This window comes from Abramis brama (assembly GCF_963993115.1).
Source record: "Abramis brama genome assembly, chromosome: 1".
NCBI classification, from domain to species: Eukaryota; Metazoa; Chordata; class Actinopteri; order Cypriniformes; family Leuciscidae; genus Abramis; species Abramis brama.
Genome location: NC_139963.1, coordinates 5,122,459 through 5,150,443, shown reverse-complemented (window position 1 = coordinate 5,150,443; position 27,985 = coordinate 5,122,459). Strand labels below are relative to the sequence as shown.

General features: G+C 37.9%; 1 protein-coding gene across 1 annotated transcript in view; it reads left to right on the top strand.

The window, feature by feature from the left end:
- Positions 1-27,985, top strand: part of cep112 (centrosomal protein 112) — a gene marked incomplete at its 3' end in the record, with an annotated part of 211,975 nt that overhangs the window by 78,715 nt on the left and 105,275 nt on the right. The window contains exons 18-20 of the mRNA XM_084108946.1: positions 7,949-8,084; positions 20,375-20,482; positions 27,745-27,927. Of these exons, the coding sequence (XP_083965072.1) occupies positions 7,949-8,084; positions 20,375-20,482; positions 27,745-27,927 (427 nt within the window). The remainder of the gene's footprint in view (positions 1-7,948; positions 8,085-20,374; positions 20,483-27,744; positions 27,928-27,985) is intronic.

Below are 27,985 nucleotides of genomic sequence, written 5' to 3'. Positions count from 1 at the left end.
AAACAATTTTAAGTTTACTGCAAAAATATGCATATCAAATAAAATGCAAATATTTAAGTATTTTGATATAGCAAGGTGAGAATCTTATTGACTTGAGAATCAGCTTGATTATATTGATCAGTCATTTGCAGTGCATCATGGGTAATGTAGTTTTTCACTGCGCATTTAGCTGGTTATTTAAAAACAGTAAGTTAATGCAAACAAATAGCTTTAACAAAAGCATATACTGTTGATTAACAACCTTGGAACTCTTTAAGGGTTTATAAGTGATTGTTAAAAATGATTTTCTCAATTTGGAGAAAATAACTGGAGTTTTTAATTCCGGAACCCTACCTTTGCAAAAGGGGAATACCAAGTCAAGTTCATTGCAATCAAGCGTGGCGTCAGTTCTGGCTGGTCACGTTAGTCAAGCTCGCATCAGTGACTCTCACCTGATCCACGTCTACCTATAGGAATACGACGCCTATCAGTGTATACATATATAAGCTCCTTCAGTATTATCAGCAGCTATCGCGTTTCTCAGGAGCGAATTACCCTCCTCCCTCCCCAGCTCCACCTCTCGTCAGTCAGGATTCAGCATTATGATTCCCCCTTGAATCAGAATAAATTCTCGAATTATGTGGTACTTTAAAATCTTGAATTAATGATATCTGCAATACATTCATGTTGGTTATTTACGACTTTGGTCAAAGCGAGATGGCAACGTACCTTTTCTACAAAACTCTACTTTTACAAAATAATGAGCAAGGAATGTGCATACGCCGTGTTTTTGCTTTAAGTTTTTATTCAATTTATGCAGGTGCTGTAAATTTAATCATTGCATATCCTATCGTAATTGTACAATTAGTTACATCCATTTCTACACATTTATTATCAATATAGATGCTGCATCCATTACATCCACCATGATTTTGTTCACTCATAATTCGTGCCTTCGTGGTGCCGTTCATGTGTGTTCAATTCGTAAATACGATCTATCCGACTTGATGTCTTTATTGCATTAGTGTGAAATTGCTGTAAAAGTGGCATAATTGAACTGCCCACTCTTAGTTTTTCCAAGCATGACTGGGTGTTAATCACATTTTTTACTGATTGTGAGAGGAAATACTGCAGTAGATTGACTGTAGTGGTGCGACGTGACAAATGCAAATAAAACCCATTATAATCAGTGATGCTGTCTACACTTTAAGTGGTGCGACGCGACACATGTAAATAAAACCCATTATAATCAGTGATGCTGTCTACACTTTAAGTGGTTTGACGCGACAAATGCAAATAAAACCCATTATAATCAGTGATGCTGTCTACACTTTAAGTGGTTTGACGCGACAAATGCAAATAAAACCCATTATAATCAGTGATGCTGTCTACACTTTAAGTGGTTTGACGCGACAAATGCAAATAAAACCCATTATAATCAGTGATGCTGTCTACACTTTAACCCTCTGGGGTCTAAGGGGTTTTTGGGGTCCTTGAGATGTTCTGACATGCCCTGACATTTGTGCTTTTTTCAGTTGCTTATAAACATATTAATGGCAAAGGTGTAATTACACTATATTTAGCACAAACAGGGCTACCATAATATGTGAGCAACGTGCATGTACATGTTTGTATTTTTGAGAGAATAATGTTTATGCATGGTTATTGAAAAAACTAAAAACTAAAGTTTCTGGCCACAAAACACATACTAAATATATGTCAATAAGACTTTTGACTAATGGATGTCGTTGCCTATTTTTCTTCAAAATGATGTGAAAATCATCCTGCCTAATCATTCACATAACACAATACATTGATTTAAATCTTGTAAAACACTTTTTGTTTGGAAAGGCAATATGCGCAAAGGGCATCAACGATTCAACACCATCATGCATATTTAGTGATTCACACCTGAGGAGACAATGGGGCCCGCATACTTAATGAGCCATTCATTCAGGTGTGTCACCTATAGCCACAAGAAAGAATGCAAGAGCATTGGTTCACAGTTGGAAGCATCTCAATTTTATTTTATTTTTCCACAAATTGTGCTTGCAAATTGTATAATATCCAAGGAAAACATGTCTAGTAATTGTGCAGTTAATTCTCATACTGTATTTTCAGTTTTTGAATATGTATCCTCTCCCCAAATTTGTCAATAATAAAACACAATAAAAATCATTTAAAGAAAAGGCTTATATTTACCTTTTAACATTTGTTTACATCTACCTTGTAAATATATATATTTTTTATTAAAAAGGTTACAATTACAACAACAATTCAAGTGTAATCTTTCTTTGTAAAAAATGAAGTATACATTTTATCATACATATTTCAAAGTTAAGGATTCATTACTTTGAATATAGCCTACATTGACAAAACATACTATATTTAACATATTAGCAAAAATTGGCAAACAAAAGCTTATTTGAGGTGGCAGATATTTTACAGTAAAAATATATAATCTATCCAAAACTAGTCAATGAAATGTTGTCTTTCATATGTCTGTAACATAGGTCTTTCGTTTTTATTATAAGGAATATAAATGTTAATTTGCAGTTTAATACGTTGCTTATACAAATACATTTTATTACAACATATTTCAGTCGATTTTTACTCATCTCAGTATAGCAATACAGTTTGCTAAAAGCGGATCATTCATTCACACACAGAAACGCGAGTGTGCGAGCTGTGGTAAACAGCGCGCATCTCTGCCGTTCATTCATTCACACAGAAACGCGATTCACTTGAGAATGAAAACAACTTACTACAGTATTCCTCAGCTCAGTCGGATCCTTGCTCCTCGAAATACCAGCACTTCTGAGGTACATTTTCCATTATTATTATTATTCCTCACAGCGCTGCGAGACGGTGTAAACAAGTACAATGATCTGTATAAGCTTGATGTGTTTTCTCGAACTGATATGGGAGCGTTCACAGTTTGCACGGATCGCCTCAGTCATTTGCGTTTGAATAGCGCGCTCTCCGTGGGTGGAGTCACATTAAAAATAATTAGCTGAGATGAGAACGACTGGCATCTCTCTCTTTTCATAAAGAAAGAGAATATTTGTTTTTTATAAAAATTACTTCATTTAAAAGAAGAGAATTCAAGCTTCATGCCTGTGTGTCTGTATGTCTGTTTGACTGAGTATTCGCTGAGTTATGGTTCATTTTCGGACGCGTTTCAGAATGGACTTCACTGACAGAGAGGAGGCAGAGCACAACACTTTGTTTTTATTGTGAGTATACACAAAAGTAATACACACTTAACAGGATCGATTGATGTATAACACAAGCATATAAGATAAAAATTAATATATATATATATATATATTTTTTTGCACTGATAAGGAAAAAAACGAGCCTATCGCGCCGACCTCAGGGGGTTAAGTGGTGCGACGTGACAAATGCAAATAAAACCCATTATAATCAGTGATGCTGTCTACACTTTAAGTGGTGCGATGCGACAAATGTAAATAAAACCCATTATAATAAGTGATGCTGTCTACACTTTAAGTGGTGCGACGTGACAAATGCAAATAAAACCCATTATAATCAGTGATGCTGTCTACACTTTAAGTGGTGCGATGCGACAAATGTAAATAAAACCCATTATAATCAGTGATGCTGTCTACACTTGACAAATTCCTGACAGTAAACTTATGCTTCGTTCTATTTCATTTCTGATGCACTTCAGTCGTTCACGCTACTTCTGACACATGTATTCTTCAGACAAATGTATTTTTCCATGTGCGAGACTGTTTCTGTGCGTTTCTGGCTCTCTGGGGACACAGCAATGAGGCTCTCCTCTTTTTGAAAATTTCAGCTTTGAGTTTTCCCTCTGGCTTTAATGTGTTGCCTCTTTCGGGCCCCAGCTTTGATCTGGGTCTGGATGTGTTATCATTCCGTCATGATGAGCTCATGGAGTGGACGGCCTTTGGCTTCGCACTGGTGTGGAGAGGTGTAATCCACCTGGAATCCATATGTCTCTCCCAGTGTGTTTATAGCCCACGTCCAGAGAGACTGATGTTGGCCAAGTGGGAGTCTAATGTGAAGATGCCGCGTATGTAAAGCTCTTTAGCCTTACGACTTCCCTCATGCAGATGCTCCATGATATATTGAAAATATACAATATATTCAACATTATTGTTATTTTACAGTGCTCTTGTTACACATTACATGTAGTTAATATAGTAATTACTATAAATTGTGCATAATTACATGCAACTAACCCTAATCTACATCCTAACCCTATAGCAAGTACATGTAGTTAATTATTACTACTCAGTTCTTAAATGTATAAGTACACTTGCACTTATTATTATAGCCAATATACAATTAAGCAGTGATATCTCTAGTTACTTTCATAATTTATAGATAGACTCCTAACAAGATTGAACAAGAATCATTTCACGTCGGAAAGATCCTGCTGGATAAACTGGATTTTCAACAGGATATTTTGTGCTTTTGGATAATTTGGAATCTATATTAGTGCTTTAATTGTATTAAAACAATGTTATTTTTGTCAAAAAAATAAAATAAAAGTCCATATCTTATTAAGAATCATGGTAGTTCTGTTGGGAGCTTTTTTTTTTTCTAATTTTGTCTGGTGAATTCTATAAATCTAAAATTTCCAATAAGATCATTTAGGATTGGTGGTTTATAATCCATATATACAGTATATATGTATACTGTATATGTATAACTGTGTAATATATATATATATATATATAAAGGCTTGTTTTTATGTTTTCTAATTTTAGCAGATCTTCCCCAAAATGCATGGCTCATTATTATACTTATGATATCGCTGAGTCAGCATAAATCTAAAAATAATCATGAAAGCGTGTTTATTGTGGCGTCCTTCATGGGTCACGAGCCCAGGTTCCTTGAGGCCGTGTGTGTGCCAGAGACTCAGCGTCTGACGGGTTGAACTCAGGCTGAATGAAAATGAATGGGTGCGTTTGTGTGGCCATAGCGTTTGAATTAGCAGCATCTTCTCCAGTCTTATTTACAGTACGAGCTCCCCATCGAAGCGTCCTGCTCTCCACATTGGAGGCGTCCTGTGGTTAAGGAGGTTTGGAAAATTGACCCTCCTTGTCTGACTTGTGGCTAGGCGGAAGCACTGTCGCCCTTTCCTTAAGTCCCTTCCTTCTGCTTTTCCCCCCAAAAAAATCCCCTTAAAGAGTGCAGGATGAGAAGGATTTCCTCTGGTTTGACGGCACATCTTTAATTTGAGTCTGCTCGTCTTCCACTCTTCTCCGAGCTCAAACCTCTGCGGAGCTGGCATTCCCCGTTCCCTGCCGCGTTGCTTTATTTGTCCTTCTCATCTCACTTCTCTCTGTGACGGATGGTGACGAACTGTCTGCTCTTCTTACACACCCTCGGTCAGGCTTTGTTGCCTTCTCACAGCACTGCACACCTTAGAAGATCAACCTGTACATGTGTCAGTGTTTATTCGCTGACTTTAGCTATAGCTTCTTTACACGAAGAACAACATAGTGATGAAACGTGTTTGTCCGTTAGGGCCACTGTAGAAACGTGTCGATGTAAGGCGACTCGCGGTGTGTGTTGATAGAAATGGCTCATTCTAAGGCAATAAAAACATAACGGTTCATTATGTAAGGTCAAATCCCACCAGTTGAGAACCATCCAAAAAAACAACCATGTGGGTCTCTGTGCTTTAATTGTGAAAATGTAATGCCATGCTTCCTAATGATATCTCCCAACGGTAGCATGTACAGAGTGAACAGCAACGGTCCTAGTACTGAGCCTTGTGGTACACCATACTGAACTTGCGATCGATGAGATTTACTGCTACAAATTATTAACTGTCAGATAAGTACGCTTTGAATGAACTATGCATTTTTTAACATGTATTGCATTAAAGTAATGAGAGGAACAGCGTAATTTAGTATTTTTTTCACTAGAAATGTGTGTAATTAGAAGGGAGGGTTTGAGAAAGAGGGCTTTGGTGACGTCAATCAAAAAGTAAAGTTGTTTCAGAGACAAAGTAAGGGTCACACAGCACAGCAAACAGCAAAGGTTACATATAAAGAAAGAGAAACATATAAAGAAAGAGAAAAGGAGCAGTTTTGTTGAGCATGTTTAATGGAATATGTGATGGTGTTATTGTAACGTATGAACTACACCTTAAAGACAGATAGACACACATAAACGAAGCACTAACTAACTAATCCTCTCTTCCTCTCAGCGAGCTGCTCTTTCTTCTCTCTGGAGCTCTGAGTGTTCAGAGAGTGCTATTTTTGTGGCTTCGTCTTTTTCTTGTTTCTTTCTTGTTTAGACGCCTGTTTTCTTCTTTCTTTCTTTCTTTTCTTCCAGTGTTTTTTTTTGTGTGTGTGTCTGCTGGTTGCTCCACAACAGAGATGTGCAGAAGGCTCTTTTGTGTTTGCTCTGCCCTGAAGGCATTCATGTTGCAAGACAGATTAATAATTACAGACTACACAACAGTCCGGGAGAAACAATTTCTAGATCTTTTGATGTCAAACATGAGAGAGACCAAAATTACACAGAAAAGAGGCCATAGAAAAAGAAAAAAGGTCCCCAACTTTTTTTTTTCTTTTTTTTTTTGTTGCAGTTGTTTTGTTTTTAATTTCCTCTTATTGTTATGTCTGTTTTTTATGTGTGTGCTAAATGAGACGACAACTAAAGAAGGATGATCTGATGATGTTCATTTAGAGAGCGTGTTTTTATGTGTATGTTTTGTGTGTGTGGAGCATTGTGTAAAAATATTATCATTATTATTATAGTTTTAGTTATTACAATAAATCATTATTAACAAAAGTAGGGATGCACCAGATATGACCATTTTGGCCGATACCGATAACCGATAATTCTTATGTTTGAAAGCGGATAACCAATATATTGGCCGATAAATCTAAATCCAAATTTTTATATAATTTTTGAGAGCCTGATTACAAAAACAAAAGTCTCACCATTAAAATCCATGTCCTAAACACACTGAACCATATTTTTCTTTTTCCGAAGTGATTCCCATTATATTTCAAGCAATTCAAAAGCATAATGTTGCATCTAAAGTGTTTCAGCTGAAGGAAATAATACATTATTTATCGGCTTTCAGACAAATTTTCTTATCAGGCCGATAACGATAGCATTAAAAATGAACAAATATCGTCCGATACCGATATGGTGGCCGATATATCGTGCATCCCTAAACAAAAATGTGTTTTAACAAAAACAATTCCTCACATTAAATGTCTGATGTCATGTTTCCTCTTTGATATTGTTCTGTCAGTGGCTTTTTGGATGGGTTGTTTGATGAAGAACTAATATGTAGTTTCACTGAATTGTTCTTTCAATTTAAGGTAATTACCACAGTAATTACACCCTTTTAAACGGAGGGCGAGATGTGCCTCACACACATGCTCGGATATAGACAGTGAAAGCAGGTTGACAAGCTCTTTGTTGCAGTCTGGCTTGCAACTGACAGCTCTTTTGGCGGTTATGTTTCAGCGTTGTTGTCAGACATGAGTCTAAGACGCTGTTTGTTTTGCGTCAACACACATTTGTGCGCTGAAGTTCTCTGTGTGAACATAAAACACTTCCCAATCAGCTGATAAACAATAAGTATAGAGCACAACATGATGTTTTTATGTGACGTGTTTTCCGTCTCGGTTATGAGTTTCACTCTACTTTCTCTCTGTTCTTACTCTTTAAGAATATTGGGTTACACTTTATTTTAAGGTGTCATTGTTACAGTGTAATTAGACATTTAAGTACTGAGTAATATTAAGTAACTACATGTACTTACTATAGGGTTAGGGTAGGATTAGGGTTAGTTGCATGTAATTATGCATAATTTATAGTAATTACTTGTAACATATGTAACAATGACACTGTAAAATAAAGTGTTACCGAATAATGCAAGCACATGGATATCCGTGTGTATCAGTCACTGGGTGACTCAGTTTGTGTGTGTTTTGTGTCGTAGGGATAAAGATGAGCAGCTGGTTCGTGTTCGGGACAGTCAGAGACATCAGGCCCATCAGGCTGAGAACGCACTGGAGAACTTTAAGAAGCAAGTGGAGCTCAGCTCAGAGAAGACCTACGCTGACATGAAGCAACAGGTGAGTCCAGAGCACTTACACACTACAGTTTACACAAGCTCGAAGAGGAGAAATGCAAGGTGTATGAATGTAAAGGTGAGATGTTAAGGTACGTTTACAAGTTTTTTCTTTGAGTTTTTCCGCGTACATAAACGATCCCCGTTCACACGGATCCGCGAAAACGGCTAAAAACGCTGTATTCTGCTGCCAGGCCAGTAGATGGCGATGAAACACTATAGACTGAACACGTAATACGCATGTGCATGACGTCGTCGTCTTCAGAGATTCACGTTTTTGTTGTTTACACGGAGACCGGTTTCAAAAACTTGCACTTTTAAACCCGTTTTCAAAAGTTTGCGTTTTTCAGGCTCCCAAAACACTGTTGTCGTGTAAACGAACGGCCAAAATGCAATTTTTTTTAACGTTTTTAGTTGAAAACGGTGTCGTGTAAACAGCCCCTAAGTCTCAGCCTGTTTACCGAGCCTCTGACACACAATCAGATTGAAATCAATAAGCTTTTTCCTGCACACCACGTGGATAACATTATCGTAACGTTGACAATATTGATTTTTCAATGTCTTTATATTGATTCATAAATCCCAAGATACAACTTTACAACTAGTTATAACACAAACACACATGAATGAACATCAGAAGGTATGTTGGAAGAAACAGTACAACTTGTAATCGCTCAGTGTTTCAACTGTGGAAAGATGTCAATAAAAAAGCTTGTTAACAATGTCACATAACTTTATATTTACCTATCTTGTTAGTTAGATAGAATAAATAACTCTAGAAAGGAGCATTTTACTAAATATATGCATTATATTACATATTCATTATATTTTTTACTTAACCTGTTAATGATGTTTTCATTATTTAACATATATTTGAATAAATCTTTCATGAAAACAAGGTTTTATTATAGCCACCATCTAACGAAATTACGAATTGGATGAACTGGAGTAGAAACATAATTATGTCATTAAAAGGTCGTATAAAAACTGCCTTATGTGAAATTTAAGGTTTGTATTTAACTAAGTTTTTATTTGAGTGTTGATTAAAAAAAAAATGTTTTAAAAATTGATTATTAAATAAACTATATTTTCGATTTGGTGTTTATGTAAAAAAATAAATAATAATAATTCATGTCGGTTCATCACTAAATTCATAGTTTTAAATGAGACAGAAACATCATATTTGATTATCTATGTATTAAGTCTATGAGGTTATATTTGCACGTTTCTGGGTGATATCCAATCGCATGATGCATTCCTGTAGGAATTAGTCCAAGTAGCAAAAATATAAATATGGATAAGAAGGTTTTATGAAAGATATGACTTCTCCCACACTGTGACATTACGTAAAAACAGCGTCAACACTCACGATTATTTAAGTACCTTGACACATTTCTGTTTGACATGCCATTTTATTATAGCTGGTGTTACCCTGATGCACCTGAGGATATAGAGTTGAACTATTGTTTTTAAGGCTTCTGTTAGAAAAAGTATTATTATAAGGTTTGTTCTGCCCAATAGTTTACCCAAAAATGAAAATGTTGTCATCATATGCTCACCCTCAAGTTGTTTCAAACCTGTATGAATTTCGTTAACCAAACAGTTGATGGACCCTATTGACTTCCATAGTATTTTTTATTTTTTTTTCCTACTATGGAAGTCAATAGGATACTTCAACTGTTAGGTTAACGAAATTCTTCAAAATATCTTCCTTTGTGTTCAGCAGAAGAAAGAAATTCAGTAAATTATGACAGAATTGAATTTTTTAAGTGAACTATTCCTTGAACAACAAAGCCACACATGGATCCATTATGAGGATTGCTGTAGAAACTAATAATTCTTGACTAATAGTCTGGGGAACTCTCCAAGTGGTCGTCTCATTCTGATGAAATAAGAAGCACCATCACATTTTGAAACTTTAGAAACCTACAATCCAGTCATACTGTCGCTTTCCGTCTAAGTGGGCGTTCTTCACCAGAACAAACTGCGTTGTGGCAGCAGACTGAGACGTTCTTTCGCTGGTATCTCTGTGTAATTGAGCTCAGGATGTATTTGGCCCGTGGATTGTTCCAGACAGCGAGCGATCACGACTGCAGACCGGGTCATAAATCACATTCCCTCGTTCAGTCTCTCAGGATATCACTGCATTCCCCCATATGGGCACTGAGCATCTCTCAGACGACACATCAATGACAAGCTTCCAGCATGACTTAAGAGTTAACACATGTTCTCCACCAGTACATGGACCATGCGGACAGTACAGGTTTATCTAGCTCGCTGATTTCTCTCCTAAAGGGCCCTATCAATTCTCAATAGTTGCTATTTGAGGAACTGAAATAGACTTAGCCATTGGCCAACTGAAACCTGGTCTAAAGTTTTTTTTTTTTTTTTTTATTTAAAGAGTGCGTTAGTAATGTGAGCCTATAGGCGGGTCCACAACTTTTAAAGGGAATGGGAGATGAGACTCTGATTGGTTTATTGCACGTTACGCCCAAAACACACCCATTACTCATTAAGAAAATAGAGACAAAACACACCCATTACTCATTAAGAAAATAGAGACAAAACACACCCATTACTCATTAAGAGAATAGGGACGACCCTTTTAGACCATGCACCGGGAGCGCCGACCATTTTTCCCGTCGTTAAACTAGCAAAAGTGGATTTCGGACACGGCCGTGTGCTTAGATCCTCAAAATAGGGCCCATAGTGTCAAAAAGGCCAAATAAACTATTGTGATGCCTCCATTGGCTTCCTCAGCTGCCTTAAGAAGCTTTTACCCTTCTGAATCACTGATTGGTATTAGATGAGCAAGCAGGAATTGTTACTCATTCTCAGTCTTTGTACATTCACCGTTTCCATCATAACAACTGTGCTGTTCATCTCGGCATCATCACATCAGATGCTGAGCACAGATGCTGGAGCGCCAACCGGTTCACATCTGCGTCCAATGTGTGCGCAAACAAACACTCACACTATTGTTACCTAGCTGCTAAAAGCCTCTTAATTAGCCTCCAGATCACAAAAAAATCATCATTCAAAGCTAAATGATCCAATCAAAGTGAACTTGGTTTACTTTCTTAATAAATAATACTGGTCTTGTTATGAATGATTTCTGAGTGCACATTGTTATAAAGAAAACACATCACACTTAAAATGAATAATAATCGTAATCAAATGTCCATGATCCAATCAAATCCTGGGCTGCGTTTCCCAAAAGCAAAGTGGATTGTTTCTAGGTTTAAGATGCTTTGGGAAACTCATTCTGCATTTCCTGCTGTTGTATTCTTTCACTCAGGAGTGCATCACATTTTATTGGCTAAATGAAATGGTTATTTATGTAATTTAAAGATTTGGTAATTAGTCCTGTTGATTCCTTTGCAAAAATTAACCATTGTTTTACTACGATTCAAACCCAAAAACCATGGTTCTTGTAATTATTCCATGGTGACCACAAATTAACCATGGTTTTGCTACAGAAACAAAGTTTTAGTAGTTTAACTATGTTTGTTTTTTTGTGGTTATACAAATCGTAGTCAATACACCCAAAAAACATGGTTTTACTACAATAAAACCATGGTTAATTTTCGTAAGGTTACACTATAGCAATTGTTATAATGATTGTGTAAATAATATTGCAGGATTTTTCTCCATATAGTGACTTCAATGGGGTTCAACGGGTTGAAGGTCCAAATGTGAGTTTCAGTGCAGCTTCAAAGTCTCGACACGATCCCAGCCGAGGAATAAGAGTCTTATCTAGACAAACCATCCACCATTTTATAAAATAAATAAACATGTATATACTTTTTAACCACAAATGCTGGTGTTGCACTAGCTGTGATGCGACACACATTACGTAATCACGCTGAAAGGTCACTTCATTCTCAAGTGAACTAATCCTTTAGAAGTGGCGGCAGTACAGATCTAGTGTTTACAAAGCCAACGTGCAAAGACTAAGTCAAACGCCCTTTACAAAACAAATAAATAAATAAAAGATAAAACATGTCAGACGATTTTGAAGTTGGAGGAGAAAATACGAGTTTTTCGCCCTTCCCTACATTTCTGAACCGGGACACGTATGACCTTTCGACCTGATTACGTAATGCGTGAAGTCGTGGACGTGCAAGATGAGCATTTGTGGTTAAAATGTATATAAATGTTTATTTTGTTATAAAAATAAAACTTGACTTTGAAGCTGCACTGAAACTCACATTTGGACCTTCAACCCGTTGGACCCCACTGAAGTCACTATATAGTGGAATGTTTTCCTCAAAAACTTTAATTTATTTTCTTAGATTATTTTTTTTTAATTCTGAAGTGAACTAATCCTTTAGAAGTGGCATCCTAAAACACAGCACAGCAGTTCTCAGCACATGCAAAATGGAGGCTGCGTCCATCTTCAAAAAGACACAGTCCTGTCATCAGGACTCTTATGAAATGCTTAATGCAGAAAAACAGAGGATAAACTCAAAGTTCCTTTCAGGCAAGTCAATTTCACTCGGCGGCCATCTTTGAAACACCTCAGCTATTTCAGTCATGCAAGTTCAGCTTCTGTCTCTCTGAATGGGCAGACATCAAATTCTCCAAAGCTGTTCACCAAACTTATGATACAATTTCATATTTGAAACCACCAATGACCCACTGTTTCATCAATTTTGTTTCTAAACGCTCAAATGACTCAAATGGCCATGTACACACTCTGAAGTTTCAAGAGTGAAAACCGCATTTAAATGCAGGAGTGAATCCCCTAAATTATCGTTCTGTGTACGTACTGAATGATTGACATGGTGGTAACCATAGCAACATTTTGGCTCACGGCGGTGAACATGAAATATGAATTCCTATGGGCAAACTTGATAAATCCTACAGTGTGTGGCCAGCATTTCTGGATCATTGTGCTATGTTTACATCGACACCTTTTGTGTCAAGTGGTTTAATCCCAACATGCTTTGTACATGCATGCTAAATAAAGCAATCGGATTGATGTGCACGTTTATATGTCACAAGCTTTACATTGAATTTGATCTTTTGGCATAAGCACACTGCATGAATATACATGTATATATACATCCTCCCCATCTTGACTTAATATTTATCTATAGCACTTTTGGATTTTGCTTAAATATAAAGTGCGTTACACATAAAATGTATTATTATTATTATTTGGGGTGCTGATTAGCAGACGACGAGCTCATGAAGCGTTGTACTGATGGGACGATGCCGTCTTGCAGCACTTCACAGACGATGAGTGGAAAGAGATTTATATTGACACGACACTGTATTCAACAACAACAACTGCTCGTTCTGTGCGTCATACGTCATTACGCCATTTCTGTGTCTCCAGTTTCAGTTTTCAATCCGATCAAGTGTTTCATGTCCTATCGAACGGATCGGGAAAATGTTTAACCCCCCCCAAAAAAATCCCCCCCCTGCAATCCAAATTAAATTTAAATCAATTCATTCCCATTGACGTGGTTACATGTGGCTTTGCTACTAGTCAAATTACAAACAGATTATTAGGGTTCATGTAAACAGAGCAGTTAACCCCTTTCACACAGCAGTCCCGATAAATTACCGTAAATTTGCCAGAACGACGTTACCGGTAAATTCAATGCTCTGTTCACACAAGCAATGGTGTTCTGGCTTTTTACCGGTTACAGACCATTCACACATCAGTAACAGAATACCAGTAAACTCTGTGATGATGTCCTGAACCGGAAGCCTTGTTCCTGAAAAGGCTCGTTATTTTATCATATGGCTAACTGTTGTTGACAATCTCTTCATCCGCCTGGACGAGGAGAAGCGCTTTAGTTCCGGTATCATTTGTAAACAGCGCTGAGTAAACGCATCATCTGCGTCGTCATTAATGAATGTCTCCGAGCTCTTGCTCTTTCAACAGCTTCTGATTGGCCCAAATCACTTCTTACGTCAGCGAGTTCTGACCTCGTACATGCAAAACACCGGTAATCTTCATTCTGCGTTCATATAACGGTAATTTACTGGTAATGTTACAACTTACTGCCAGAACCAATTTACCGGTTTATTTGAAAAGGTCCTGTTCACACATGATCTGTTACGGTAATTTACCGGTATATTTGGAAAGGTCCCGTTCATACATGATTTGTTACGGTAATTTAGCGGTGTATTTGAAAAGGTCCTGTTCACACATGGGGCCCTATCTTGCACCCAGCGCAATTGACTTTGTACACTGACGCATGTATCATTCCTATTTTGCACCCGCGCAAAGCGCGCTTTTCCCTCCACAGAAGCACGTCGCTAAACTAGGGAATGAACTTGCGCTCCCTGGGCGGTTCAGCGCAAAAAAGGAGGCGTGTTCCGGCGCAAACGTTCCTTCATGCTATTTTGCAGGTTTAGAAAACAATTGCGCCACTAACCAGGAAAAAATAGTTTAAAGTCAGTGGCGCGTTGCGCATGTTATTCATATGCTATTTTAAGGGCGCATGCTTGGCCATAATCAATGTAGCGTGTGCACAACGCGCACTTTGATTCTCTCATCTACACAGAAGCAGCAGTTTTCATTTTTGCAAATCATACATTATTATGATAGATAGATAGATAGATAGATAGATAGATAGATAGATAGATAGACAATTTATTATAAAAGCATACATCTAGCTTACACATTTACCCAAATTATCATACTCCTTTTTAACCGAAGTTAATTTGGGTGGGTTTCTCCATCCCCAACGTCCCTGACGAGAGCGTTGCTCTCCTTGGCTGTGAACCGCTCCTGGCGCGCGTCTGGCAAATCCGCCGTTATAATAGGAATCCGCTTTAGAACAAAGCGCGTCTGCTCTTAAAGGGAATGTGAGATGACGCTCTGATTGGTTTATTTCACGTTACGCCCAAACCACACCTATGAATAATGAAGCTACTTCAGACCAACCCATTTTAGATTTGCGCCTGGCGCAAGAGTCATTTATCCCGCTGGGAAAATAGCAACAGCGCCAAGACCCGCCCACAAAGTTACTTGCGCTTTGCGCTTTGACACTTGCGTTTCAGATCGTTAAAATAGGGCCCATGATCTGTTACGGTAATTTAGCGGTGTATTTGAAAAGGTCCTGTTCACACATGATCTGTTACGGTAATTTAGCGGTGTATTTGGAAAGGCCCTGTTCACACATGATCTGTTATGGTAATTTACCGGTATATTTGAAAAGGTCCTGTTCACACATGATCTGTTACGGTAATTTAGCGGTGTATTTGGAAAGGTCCTGTTCACACATGATCTGTTACGGTAATTTAGCGGTGTATTTGGAAAGGCCCTGTTCACACATGATCTGTTATGGTAATTTACCGGTTTATTTGAAAAGGTCCTGTTCACACATGATCTGTTACGGTAATTTACCGGTATATTTGGAAAGGTCCCGTTCATACATGATTTGTTACGGTAATTTAGCGGTGTATTTGAAAAGGTCCTGTTCACACATGGGGCCCTATCTTGCACCCAGCGCAATTGACTTTGTACACTGACGCATGTATCATTCCTATTTTGCACCCGCGCAAAGCGCGCTTTTCCCTCCACAGAAGCACGTCGCTAAACTAGGGAATGAACTTGCGCTCCCTGGGCGGTTCAGCGCAAAAAAGGAGGCGTGTTCCGGCGCAAACGTTCCTTCATGCTATTTTGCAGGTTTAGAAAACAATTGCGCCACTAACCAGGAAAAAATAGTTTAAAGTCAGTGGCGCGTTGCGCATGTTATTCATATGCTATTTTAAGGGCGCATGCTTGGCCATAATCAATGTAGCGTGTGCACAACGCGCACTTTGATTCTCTCATCTACACAGAAGCAGCAGTTTTCATTTTTGCAAATCATACATTATTATGATAGATAGATAGATAGATAGATAGATAGATAGATAGATAGACAATTTATTATAAAAGCATACATCTAGCTTACACATTTACCCAAATTATCATACTCCTTTTTAACCGAAGTTAATTTGGGTGGGTTTCTCCATCCCCAACGTCCCTGACGAGAGCGTTGCTCTCCTTGGCTGTGAACCGCTCCTGGCGCGCGTCTGGCAAATCCGCCGTTATAATAGGAATCCGCTTTAGAACAAAGCGCGTCTGCTCTTAAAGGGAATGTGAGATGACGCTCTGATTGGTTTATTTCACGTTACGCCCAAACCACACCTATGAATAATGAAGCTACTTCAGACCAACCCATTTTAGATTTGCGCCTGGCGCAAGAGTCATTTATCCCGCTGGGAAAATAGCAACAGCGCCAAGACCCGCCCACAAAGTTACTTGCGCTTTGCGCTTTGACACTTGCGTTTCAGATCGTTAAAATAGGGCCCATGATCTGTTACGGTAATTTAGCGGTGTATTTGAAAAGGTCCTGTTCACACATGATCTGTTACGGTAATTTAGCGGTGTATTTGGAAAGGCCCTGTTCACACATGATCTGTTATGGTAATTTACCGGTATATTTGAAAAGGTCCTGTTCACACATGATCTGTTACGGTAATTTAGCGGTGTATTTGGAAAGGTCCTGTTCACACATGATCTGTTACGGTAATTTAGCGGTGTATTTGGAAAGGCCCTGTTCACACATGATCTGTTATGGTAATTTACCGGTTTATTTGAAAAGGTCCTGTTCACACATGATCTGTTACGGTAATTTACCGGTATATTTGGAAAGGTCCCGTTCATACATGATTTGTTACGGTAATTTAGCGGTGTATTTGAAAAGGTCCTGTTCACACATGGGGCCCTATCTTGCACCCAGCGCAATTGACTTTGTACACTGACGCATGTATCATTCCTATTTTGCACCCGCGCAAAGCGCGCTTTTCCCTCCACAGAAGCACGTCGCTAAACTAGGGAATGAACTTGCGCTCCCTGGGCGGTTCAGCGCAAAAAAGGAGGCGTGTTCCGGCGCAAACGTTCCTTCATGCTATTTTGCAGGTTTAGAAAACAATTGCGCCACTAACCAGGAAAAAATAGTTTAAAGTCAGTGGCGCGTTGCGCATGTTATTCATATGCTATTTTAAGGGCGCATGCTTGGCCATAATCAATGTAGCGTGTGCACAACGCGCACTTTGATTCTCTCATCTACACAGAAGCAGCAGTTTTCATTTTTGCAAATCATACATTATTATGATAGATAGATAGATAGATAGATAGATAGATAGATAGATAGATAGATAGACAATTTATTATAAAAGCATACATCTAGCTTACACATTTACCCAAATTATCATACTCCTTTTTAACCGAAGTTAATTTGGGTGGGTTTCTCCATCCCCAACGTCCCTGACGAGAGCGTTGCTCTCCTTGGCTGTGAACCGCTCCTGGCGCGCGTCTGGCAAATCCGCCGTTATAATAGGAATCCGCTTTAGAACAAAGCGCGTCTGCTCTTAAAGGGAATGTGAGATGACGCTCTGATTGGTTTATTTCACGTTACGCCCAAACCACACCTATGAATAATGAAGCTACTTCAGACCAACCCATTTTAGATTTGCGCCTGGCGCAAGAGTCATTTATCCCGCTGGGAAAATAGCAACAGCGCCAAGACCCGCCCACAAAGTTACTTGCGCTTTGCGCTTTGACACTTGCGTTTCAGATCGTTAAAATAGGGCCCATGATCTGTTACGGTAATTTAGCGGTGTATTTGAAAAGGTCCTGTTCACACATGATCTGTTACGGTAATTTAGCGGTGTATTTGGAAAGGCCCTGTTCACACATGATCTGTTATGGTAATTTACCGGTATATTTGAAAAGGTCCTGTTCACACATGATCTGTTACGGTAATTTAGCGGTGTATTTGGAAAGGTCCTGTTCACACATGATCTGTTACGGTAATTTAGCGGTGTATTTGGAAAGGTCCCGTTCATACATGATCTGTTATGGTAATTTACCGATATATTTGAAAAGGTCCTGTTCACACATGATCTGTTACGGTAATTTAGCGGTGTATTTGGAAAGGTCCCGTTCACACATGATCTGTTACGGTAATTTACCGGTATATTTGGAAAGGTCCCGTTCACACATGATTTGTTACGGTAATTTACCGGTTTATTTGAAAAGGTCCTGTTCACACATGATCTGTTACGGTAATTTACCGGTAAATTTGGAAAGGTCCCGTTCACACATGATTTGTTACCGGTAATTTACCGGTATATTTGGAAAGGTCCTGTTCACACATGATTTGTTACCGGTATATTTGGAAAGGTCCTGTTTACACATGATTTGTTATGGTAATTTACCGGTTTATTTGAAAAGGTCCTGTTCACACATGATCTGTTACGGTAATTTACCGGTTTATTTGAAAAAGACCTGTTCACACATGATCTGTTACGGTAATTTACCGGTATATTTGGAAAGGTCCCGTTCACACATGATCTGTTACGGTAATTTACCAGAAATGACTGTTTGTGTGATAGGCGCTATTGTCAAGACTTGAATCTCTTTGTCTGTGATTTTCAGATATACATCTCTGATGCATGATTAAATAAGTCACTAACAACTGGTTATTCATTTTGGTGCATTTTTGGTGAATGCGGTTGTACAGAATAGGATCATCACACACCAAACGGTGAAGGGACAACTGAATTTAGCCGTGGTTTGTACATAGCCAATGGACGGCTGTAAGAGTCAGAGATATATAAGTAGGAATATGTTCTGCGTGTTTATGTACGATCAGTAATGACGTGAGCTCCCACAGGAACCTTTAACCAGGATAGCATTAAGTCATGTGGGCAGAGTTCCTCTGCAGCATTGCCCTTGGCAGACTGTGTGTGTGTGTGTGTGTGTGTTTACTAATGGTCATGTAGTTGTGGGCGAGTGTTCGGGGATCCTCAAGCTCTCTCTGGACTCCCACATTCAGCTCATGTTGTTTCTGATTCACCTTTCTCTTTCCATCCTGAGTCTCCAGCGATCATCATGTGTCCAAGATTCAGCCCACATCAAAGTCTTCAACTCCCCCTCTCTTTCTCTTTTCTGCTGTCCATTTGCATTCATCTGTTCGTAACGGCATCATAGAAAGGAAAGTCCTCTGGATAACGAGACATGACCTTGACTTACACATGCTAACTGTAAAGCGCATCTTTTAATGAATTATTGGTAGCACTTTACATTAGTTAACATGAACTAAGAATGAAAAATACTTCTTCAGCATTTAATAACCTCAGTTAATATTAATTTCATCATTTACTAATACATTATTAAAATCAAAGGTTGTATTTGTTAGCATTAGTTAATGCACTAAACAAACAATGAACAGCTGTATTTTTATTAACTAATTTTAACAAAGATTAATGAATATTGTAACAAATGTATTGCTCATTGTTAGTTCATGTTAGTTAATACATTAACTAATGTTAACTTATGAACCTTATTGTAAAGTGTTACCGATTTATGTAATCCATTATGCTGATCAAGTATCCTGACTATCCTTATAAAACCAAAATCAGTTTTTGTACTGAGAACCGCTGTGATAATACAGGTGGTAAAAGTAAGTGGCATGTCAACAAATATAATCAATCCTCATATACACACAAACACAAAACACCTTCAGGGTCACACATGACACTAAAATAATGCCATAAATAAACACTGAATAACCATTATTTTGCAGAAAAAAATGAAAACATAATATGATTAATAATACAATACTTAATAATATGAATACATAATACGATTTGTACAATGTTTTTAACAAACATAAGCACATGATGTTTTCAAAACAGTGCAGGTACAAGAGTCATTATAAATATATTTCATTCATTAGCAAACAATTATAAGTGTCAATCAATTATACATTAACTATTATATATTTCAGTATCTGTGTGCTGTGCTTATTAGAATATCGCTTCATTTAATTGTCGACATGTAATTGTTAATGACTACGTTAACGTGTGCCAATAATAATTATTTGTTTTTAACAATAATCAGAGTTAATCGCTGTAAGATGTTTACATGACACGAGCAAAACTCTTCAATTATTCTGATTATTGGCGTGTGGTTATATTAACCGCCATCCTTCATAGTGCGTCCGAGCACATGTGTAATAATGTGATTATGTGAGTGTTTATTGTGATTAAAATCAGTGTATGCCTCATAGTTTAAAGCGATCATGGTTGCTGCAATTACGAGCTTAATCGCATTAGTTAGATAGAAGTATTGTGTTTACATGCGGTGAAGTTCAATCACAATATGGCCAAAATCCCATTATAATCGCATTATGAGAGTGCATGTATAAGTGTTTTTGTGTTCAGTGAAGAAAAAGATCTCCATTGATAATACAATAATACACTGTTGTGTGATTGCAGATGGAGAAAGTGGAGTGCGATCTGATTCGCTCTAAATCTCTACGAGAGAAGCAGTGTAAAGAGTTCGGTTTGCAGATGGAGGAGTTACAGCGGAGATACGAGCAGCAGGTCACCATTCATTTACATCACATTAAGTGTGACGAACAAATCATTTACTCAGACTCCAGCATTATTACACCGAGCATCACAGTTCACATTCACATCAAATGATTGGACGGGCTGTCGATGTTCAATTTAAAATCCCTTATCATATCAGTCCATTCAGTCTCCAGTTCCACCTGATTAAAAATGTAATTTGTTCTCCATTTAATCAAAAGTCCAATCAACTGATAAGATGCTACCTTTAAAAATATTGACTGACAGGAATGTGTTTATCTTTCTTTTTAGTGAATAGTGAAATATTGTTCACCTTAATCTTATCACATTGCTATTTAACAGTACATTATATTGCATTGAAGCAAATTATGTTGCCAAACAATGGATTTTATGTAAAATTATCATTTGAGAAGCTGAACAGATATTGTTAGATGTATGATTTAAAATATAATATAGTAGGGATGTACGATATTATATTTTTGCAGATTTATTCATGAATTTCCAATCATTTTGGCTCATAGCCGATATCAACATACATTTATTTTTTCCCTTTGTTTGGAAACAAGTCTCTCCTGTGCAAGAATTATAAATTTATTATTTTTATTATTTTCCATTTCAGTTAGTATTGAGCAAAAACTTGAGTTCTGAGGTCTCCTTACCAAAAGGTTTGTTAAAGATAAATAAATGTTAATAAAGTTCTTTTTATAATAAGAGTACATTAAAATAACTCTGAAAATAACAATAATAAAGTCAGTCACAGTCTTTTTTCCCTTTCAGATTCAGTTTTAACCTAAATATTTCTAGAATCTGATATTTTTTACAGAAATCCGTCGTCGAAGACGCTCTTCGAAGCTAAACACAGATGTTTATCCATTAAACCGACAGACTGGACTGATGAAACCTGCAATGATTAGTCTTCTATTAAAGCAATGTAAACAAAAGATCTACATAATATTCATAGTATAGGGGGGATAATGTATTAGCCCTACAGTTACAGCATGAAATGGTATTTAAACCTATAACATTTTACATGGGTAACATTTAAACCTATAATAATCACTCACAATTCTGACTTTTTCCCCGCAATTTTGAGTTTATATCTCCCAATACAGACTTTATAAATGATTTATATCACATAACCTGTATAAACAGTGTATATGAGAGGAAAAAAGGCAGAATATCGAGTTTTTATATTGTGCAATTCTGATTTTTCTTCTCAGAATTGTGAGATATGAACTTGCATATCTGTTTGCTGTTTGCTAACACTCAAATGGTCTATACCTAATGCGAGAGGTGATAATATCTGGTAACCATAGAGTTATTGTTCATAAAGTCCCCCTGTAGTCGATAATTTTATCCCTTAAAACTCATCTTTGATCACCAAAATTACATATTTAAACGTTTTTCCATGAAAATGTTTTCTTCATGCCTTAAAATATCTTCAATGTAACTCGACACCCTTGCCTCATTTAGTATGCGCGGTTCTATGAATATGCAAATGAGCCCCGCCTCCACTCACTCACTCAGCTCAGAGATCCACTGGTTGATGATCACACGTTGATCTGATTGGTTACAAGGTAGTTTGTGACGTCAGAAACACCAGCGATTTCAAAGCGTGTTTTTGAGACTGTCTTTGGTTCACTGCAGTTTTAAGGAGAAAATACTCAGCAATGGTGTCGACTTATGAATTTACACATGGTTTGTCTTAAAGCATATTAAAAACACCACACAGACACATAAACAACATTAAAAGCTGGATTTTCACCACAGGGGGGCTTTAAACATTAAGCAGACGCTATTATCCAAAGCGGAGAACAAAAGAAGCAATCAATTCAACAATACGGCAACGCTATGTAAGTGCTGTGACTAGTCCCAGTTAATCTAGCACAAGGTTTTTAAATAGGAAAAGGGAATAAAATTATATCAAAACTGCAAAACAAGTCCTACATACTTTTGAAGAAGAAGAAAAAAAGATCAAACTATCAGCAAGCTGACCAATATTCATCTTTGCACTGTTGTTCTCTCTTTTATCTGTGTCTGGAATATCAAAAGTGACACCAGGTCAGAGTGAGTGTTTGTACAGTAACTCACTGATCCCACTTCGACAAACAAAACTCACTTAATATTTCTAACGTAATGTTCCACTTTATTGACCTTGTTCTTGTGGCAGCTCATTACTTGTGAACCTGCCCACACAATGCATTGTGGGTGGGCGCTCTTTGCTTTTTTTTCTCAGGTTATTTAAAACCGAGACAAATGAATTTCTCATCTTTAGGTTTGTGTTCAGCGGTGTGTGTGAGAATGACGAGAGCGGGTCGTGACATACTGTAAGAAACTACACTAAAAGCCTAAAATCCCAAAGTAAGGACGGACAATATGCTCAGTTTTTATTTCCCTGTGTTGTGAAAGATTCAATCCACCATCGACTCAAAGTCCTTCATTTGTAAGGCCTGGTCAAACGCCTGTGGTACTTACAGTAATTTCTCCCATTGGGATTTCAATATAGTCTTCGTTGAACCGCTATAAGCCACGAATCAAACCAACCAGCTACAGTGTGAATCATAGCATTACAAACTTTGATTTGAAACAAAAAATAATGTAAAAATTGGACAAAAGTACAAAGACATGTACTTAACGGCTTTATTAAGGGAAATAATGAGACCTTATTGTAAAGTGTATATATATATATATATATATATATATATATATATATATATATATATATATATATATATATATATATTAAGTTTATTGCAAAATATATTAAAATATTTCAGTATTTTGAAAGCATAGAGAGATTGACTTGATTACGTCATTCGCAGTGATTCATGGGAGTGGGCGGAGCTTGTGTCGACTCTCTGATTGGTGGAATTTATAGTACAGCATTATGGGTAATGTAGTTTTTCAAAACGAATTCCACTGTTAACCATGATTATTGTAAAACTAAGTTGAACTAATGTAGGCTGACGGCTTCAACATAAGCAGAACTATCGATTAACAGCCTCGTAGCTCACAGTAGAGCTGTCTTTAAAGCTTTATAAGTTATCATTAAAAATCTGTTTCCCTGCGGAGAAAATGAATGGATATTTTTTTACTCCCAGAACCCGACTGTTGCACTCTATAAAGATTATGATGATAAACAACCATTTTTCAAGTATAAAAATCTGGTAAAAAATATTCAAGTCATGTTTTTCCCTAAATTAGCACAAGAAACACTATTCAAACCTTTTTGTTTGTGAACCAGTACACCCCCATTAGCCAGTGAAACCTAATTTTGTGTCGCTCAAATCTTTTGGAAGCCTCAAACACATCTACAGTTTTCATCCTTCATCAAAGTTCAGAAATTCAGGCTTAGCGGGTATGCAGCTAGGTTTAGCTCGGGGATGGGAAGAGGCTTGTGAAAGGGAAAACAGGCTAGGTCTTGCTATGCTAGTGTCCTGTGGTTATTCCTGTTCATGTTCCTATTGTTCCCACTCGCACAGTCAGACTGAACCATTCACAGAAACACCAGGAGCTTTTTTAGAAAATAAATATGTTCAGTGTGTTGAATTTCGAACATTTGACCAAGGATAAATAACTGTAGTGGTTATAAAGTCTAATACATACATAATTAGCATCATTGTGAAGAGCATTGAACACCTGGCCAATCAGTTAGCGCTATGTTTATTGATTAAATAACTGAAAATACATAGAAAGGCAAATGCTTGTTTTTTTTTTTTTTATCAAAATGTAATTTTGTAGGAGTGGAGAAAATATTTTATGATTGTTTTATTTGAGTATGCTGAAATTGAACATCTAGGATAATAAACTTTGGATTTTTTTTTTTCTTCTAATTAGCAAAAAGCAGGAAAAACTTGAGCTGATGGTGGCGCTAGAGGGTGGACACCAAATGGACCAGGAACTATTAAGATCTATCCCTGTTATTCACTATTCAGACTCATCAGTCCCATAAACTGACTCTGTAATTTAATGTGATTTAGATCAGTAAAAAAAAAAATATATATATATATATTGTTTTTACTACTACTTTTAATTATTATCATGTCTGATATATTGCAAGCGAAAAGAAAATACCACCCATTGGTCGTCTAGACTTTGCCTACATGTTTTGTCAATTATAATTGCTGTGATCGTATCACTAGAGATAATAATATAATTATTTATGAATCTGTGACAGATACAGTTGCCAAGGTAACAACAAACCCTCAATAATATTTAGTGTCTAAACTCTTCAAGCTGTGATATCACTCACCCAGAACAACTTAAAGTTGACCAGACCAGTCATAATATGTCACAGTAGTGTCAAAAGTGATGCATAAAAAGACGATTTCATTAAGATGTGTTTTATATTAAGACATTTTTTGCTTGATAATTACTGTAAGTACATTTTTCCCCATTCTCATTATCGTAATTAAAAAAAAAACTCTTCTTATTAATGCATATATATATATATATATAAAAACTCTTCTTATTAATGCACATATATATATATATATATATATATATATATATATAGAAGTCAACATTTGGATCAAAAAAGTTAAACAAAATTGTCCTAAGACAAGAACGGGTATTGTTCAAAATTCATCTATAACTTTGATGAAAGGTTTTGATCCACTTCAGATGTTGACTACTATATATATAAAGTACTTTTACATCATTTCACATCACAATTGTCTTAAAAATGTGGCTAAACTTGGCTTCATATTATTTTTTAAGGGTCAACTATGGCCTGAAATGGACATGACTTTACCTCTTTGATTACACAATATAGTGATATTATAACAGATGCATTGCTCTGATTTATCACGGGTTTAAGGAGTTATTGTTAATGATATTCAGCCTTGTGAGAGGTAAGTTGATAAAGCTCTGAGCTGGAGCTGAGATGTTTAGTGCTGCTTTAATGAGTGGCCCGTGCTCCCAGGGTCACTTTTAGCTATTCACGCGGACACAAAGAAACATTCCCCAGGATTCCCCTTCAATTGGACTTTAAAAGAGTGCATTTCTATAGAAGTGTTGTTTCTCTTTGACCTCCTCGCCATTTGACGTCACGCTGGCAACATTGAGCTGATGTCTGAGGTCACAACAAGTAGGAAGTCAAGTATATGACATTAACAGCATCCCACTCACTTATCCACGTCAACCGAACAGTCCATCTCAAGTGCTCTCTGTCTTTATAATAATTTTTCAGAAAAAAGCCACACACAAAAAAAAAAAAGACGGAATGGTCCTTTTTGGAGTATCTGTACTTTTTGAATAATTGAATATATTTTCCCCCACTCTTTCTTCAAAGAGATCCCCTACTGAGCACCTTCTGTCCGATACAGAGCGGTTTCACTCATGAATTCAACGCTGGCACTCTAGGAGGGGGGCGCTAATCACATCTGCCCGGTGACAGCAGCCATTCAGCGCTAGCGCTTTAAGAGCCCGGCACCCAGCAGCCCTTTCTGTGACGTTTCAATGTTTTCAATCTCTCCCCCCACCCTTCGCTTTCCCACTGTCATATCGCCACATATTTGGCGTGGATTTTCACCCTGCGTCGAAAAAAATTAACTCAGAATTGTCAAAACCAAAGCCTTGCCTTTGTCGCTTGTCCGACAAACGCTGTGGGACGGGGTTTAACCCATTAGCTGTACGCTAGGCTTTAAACTAAGGTAATCACTGATCCAAGCTATTCATCTGTTATCACGTGTATATATATATATATAGCAAATTGGCCGGTTGGATTGTAGTAAGAGATCTCAGTATTGAGAACTGAGTTTAGGATATTAATGCATGGTGTGTCATGAAGATGTCCATCCTATTCTTTAAGACTGGAGAGTTGCGTCCTTCGTTGGTCCCTGATCAATTAGCTGAGGCTCTTTCTTTCAATGTTTTCAATCTCTCCCCCCACCCTTGGCTTTCCCACTGTCATATCGGCGTGTTTTTGGCGTGTATTTTCACCCTGCGTCGGAAACAATTAACTCAGAAGTGTCAAAACCAAAGCCTTGCTTTGTCCGACAAGTGCTGTGGGACGGGTTCAGTAAACTGAGGTAATCACCGGCTATTCATCTGATATGACGTGTATATACTGCAAATCTGGTGGTTGGATTAGAGGAAGAGATCTCAGAATCAAGAAACGAGATTAGGATATTAATGCATGGGCTGTCTTGAAGAAATCCATCGTATTTCTTTAAGACTGGAGAGTTGCGTCCTTCGTTGGTCCCTGATCAGTTAGCTGAGGCTCTTTCTGTTGGCTGTTGAGTTGCGCCCTATCGTCTGCTTGCATCCACGTCTCTTCCTCTACTGTGTCGAAGGGCGAAATCGATAACGCTTTCCAAATCTTACTTCAGCTTCTTCAAAATCCACTAAAATTGGGTCTGTTTGAAGCGTCTTTTGTGGCCTTGTGCCTGATTGGCTGGGGGAATCAAGATGAAATCCCATTCATCACCTACACTCAATAGCACCACAGCAGCCTCTAGCTGGCAGGCCAGGTAGGGTGCCGAGCCACACAATGTGGGGGGATTAGCTGGAAAACTGCGGGATGCAGGCCTCTAACTGGGAGACGGGGGGCCGGATGGCCAAGGTCACCATATCCCATCCAGAGGAGACTGGGAACGGACCTTGGGAACCGACACGGAGGCTCGACTCACCGCACAGCAGGTGCAAGTCAGAGAGATAATGCCACTGCTATCTTTTGTGTTCTTTCAACATTTTCCTTCTTGCTTTCAATCCGGACCACTTTTTTTTTTTTTTCTGAATAAGAGTTAGCAGGGATGTCGGGCAAATTGGAATATATGAGATTCTTAATTTTCCATTTTTGACAAAGCGCAACACTTCGGAAAAGGACTAAGTAACAGTAAGTTGCGGTATATCCATCATCACAGTATGGACTGACAAGAAATTTCAGATTAAATGAATGAATGGGGAGTGTTTTCTTTTTCTTTTTTGCAGTCTGTTGGAATAAATGGGATTATGGGTAAAGATTTGCTATTCTTTCATGTTCATTTCTTGCTTCCTCGTCTTATATGCAGCTTATGTCGATGATATTGGCCATGATTTTGGTGTCCAGTTCAGTGCAACATTTTGTCTTTCTAATGAGAGCTGAAAGAGATGCTAGCTCGTCATAATTGGCAGGACAACAACACGTGAGGTCATAGTGATGTAAAAACTTGCGTAGGCGTCTTGTGTTGTGAGGCAAGCCGTGAACTTTTTTCTTCGCTGAGCCATGCACAAGTTGTCATGACGACAGGGATGTTCTGCTGATGAAGTCTTGCTCCTTGTTGTCCAATCAGATTGTGGAGCTGAAACTGCAGCATGAACAGGAGCGGACGCACCTACTCCAGGCACACAATGCCGAGAAGGACAGCCTGGTCCAGGACCACCAGCGGGAAATCGATAGTTTGGACAAGCAGGCGAGGGCCGCCATGGTCCAGCAGCAAACGCAAACACAGGACTGGAGGAAGCGCGACGCTCAGGTAGGGGGTCCTTTCCCTTCCTTTACAACGCTTTCTGGCACTATTTGGTTTTGCTAAG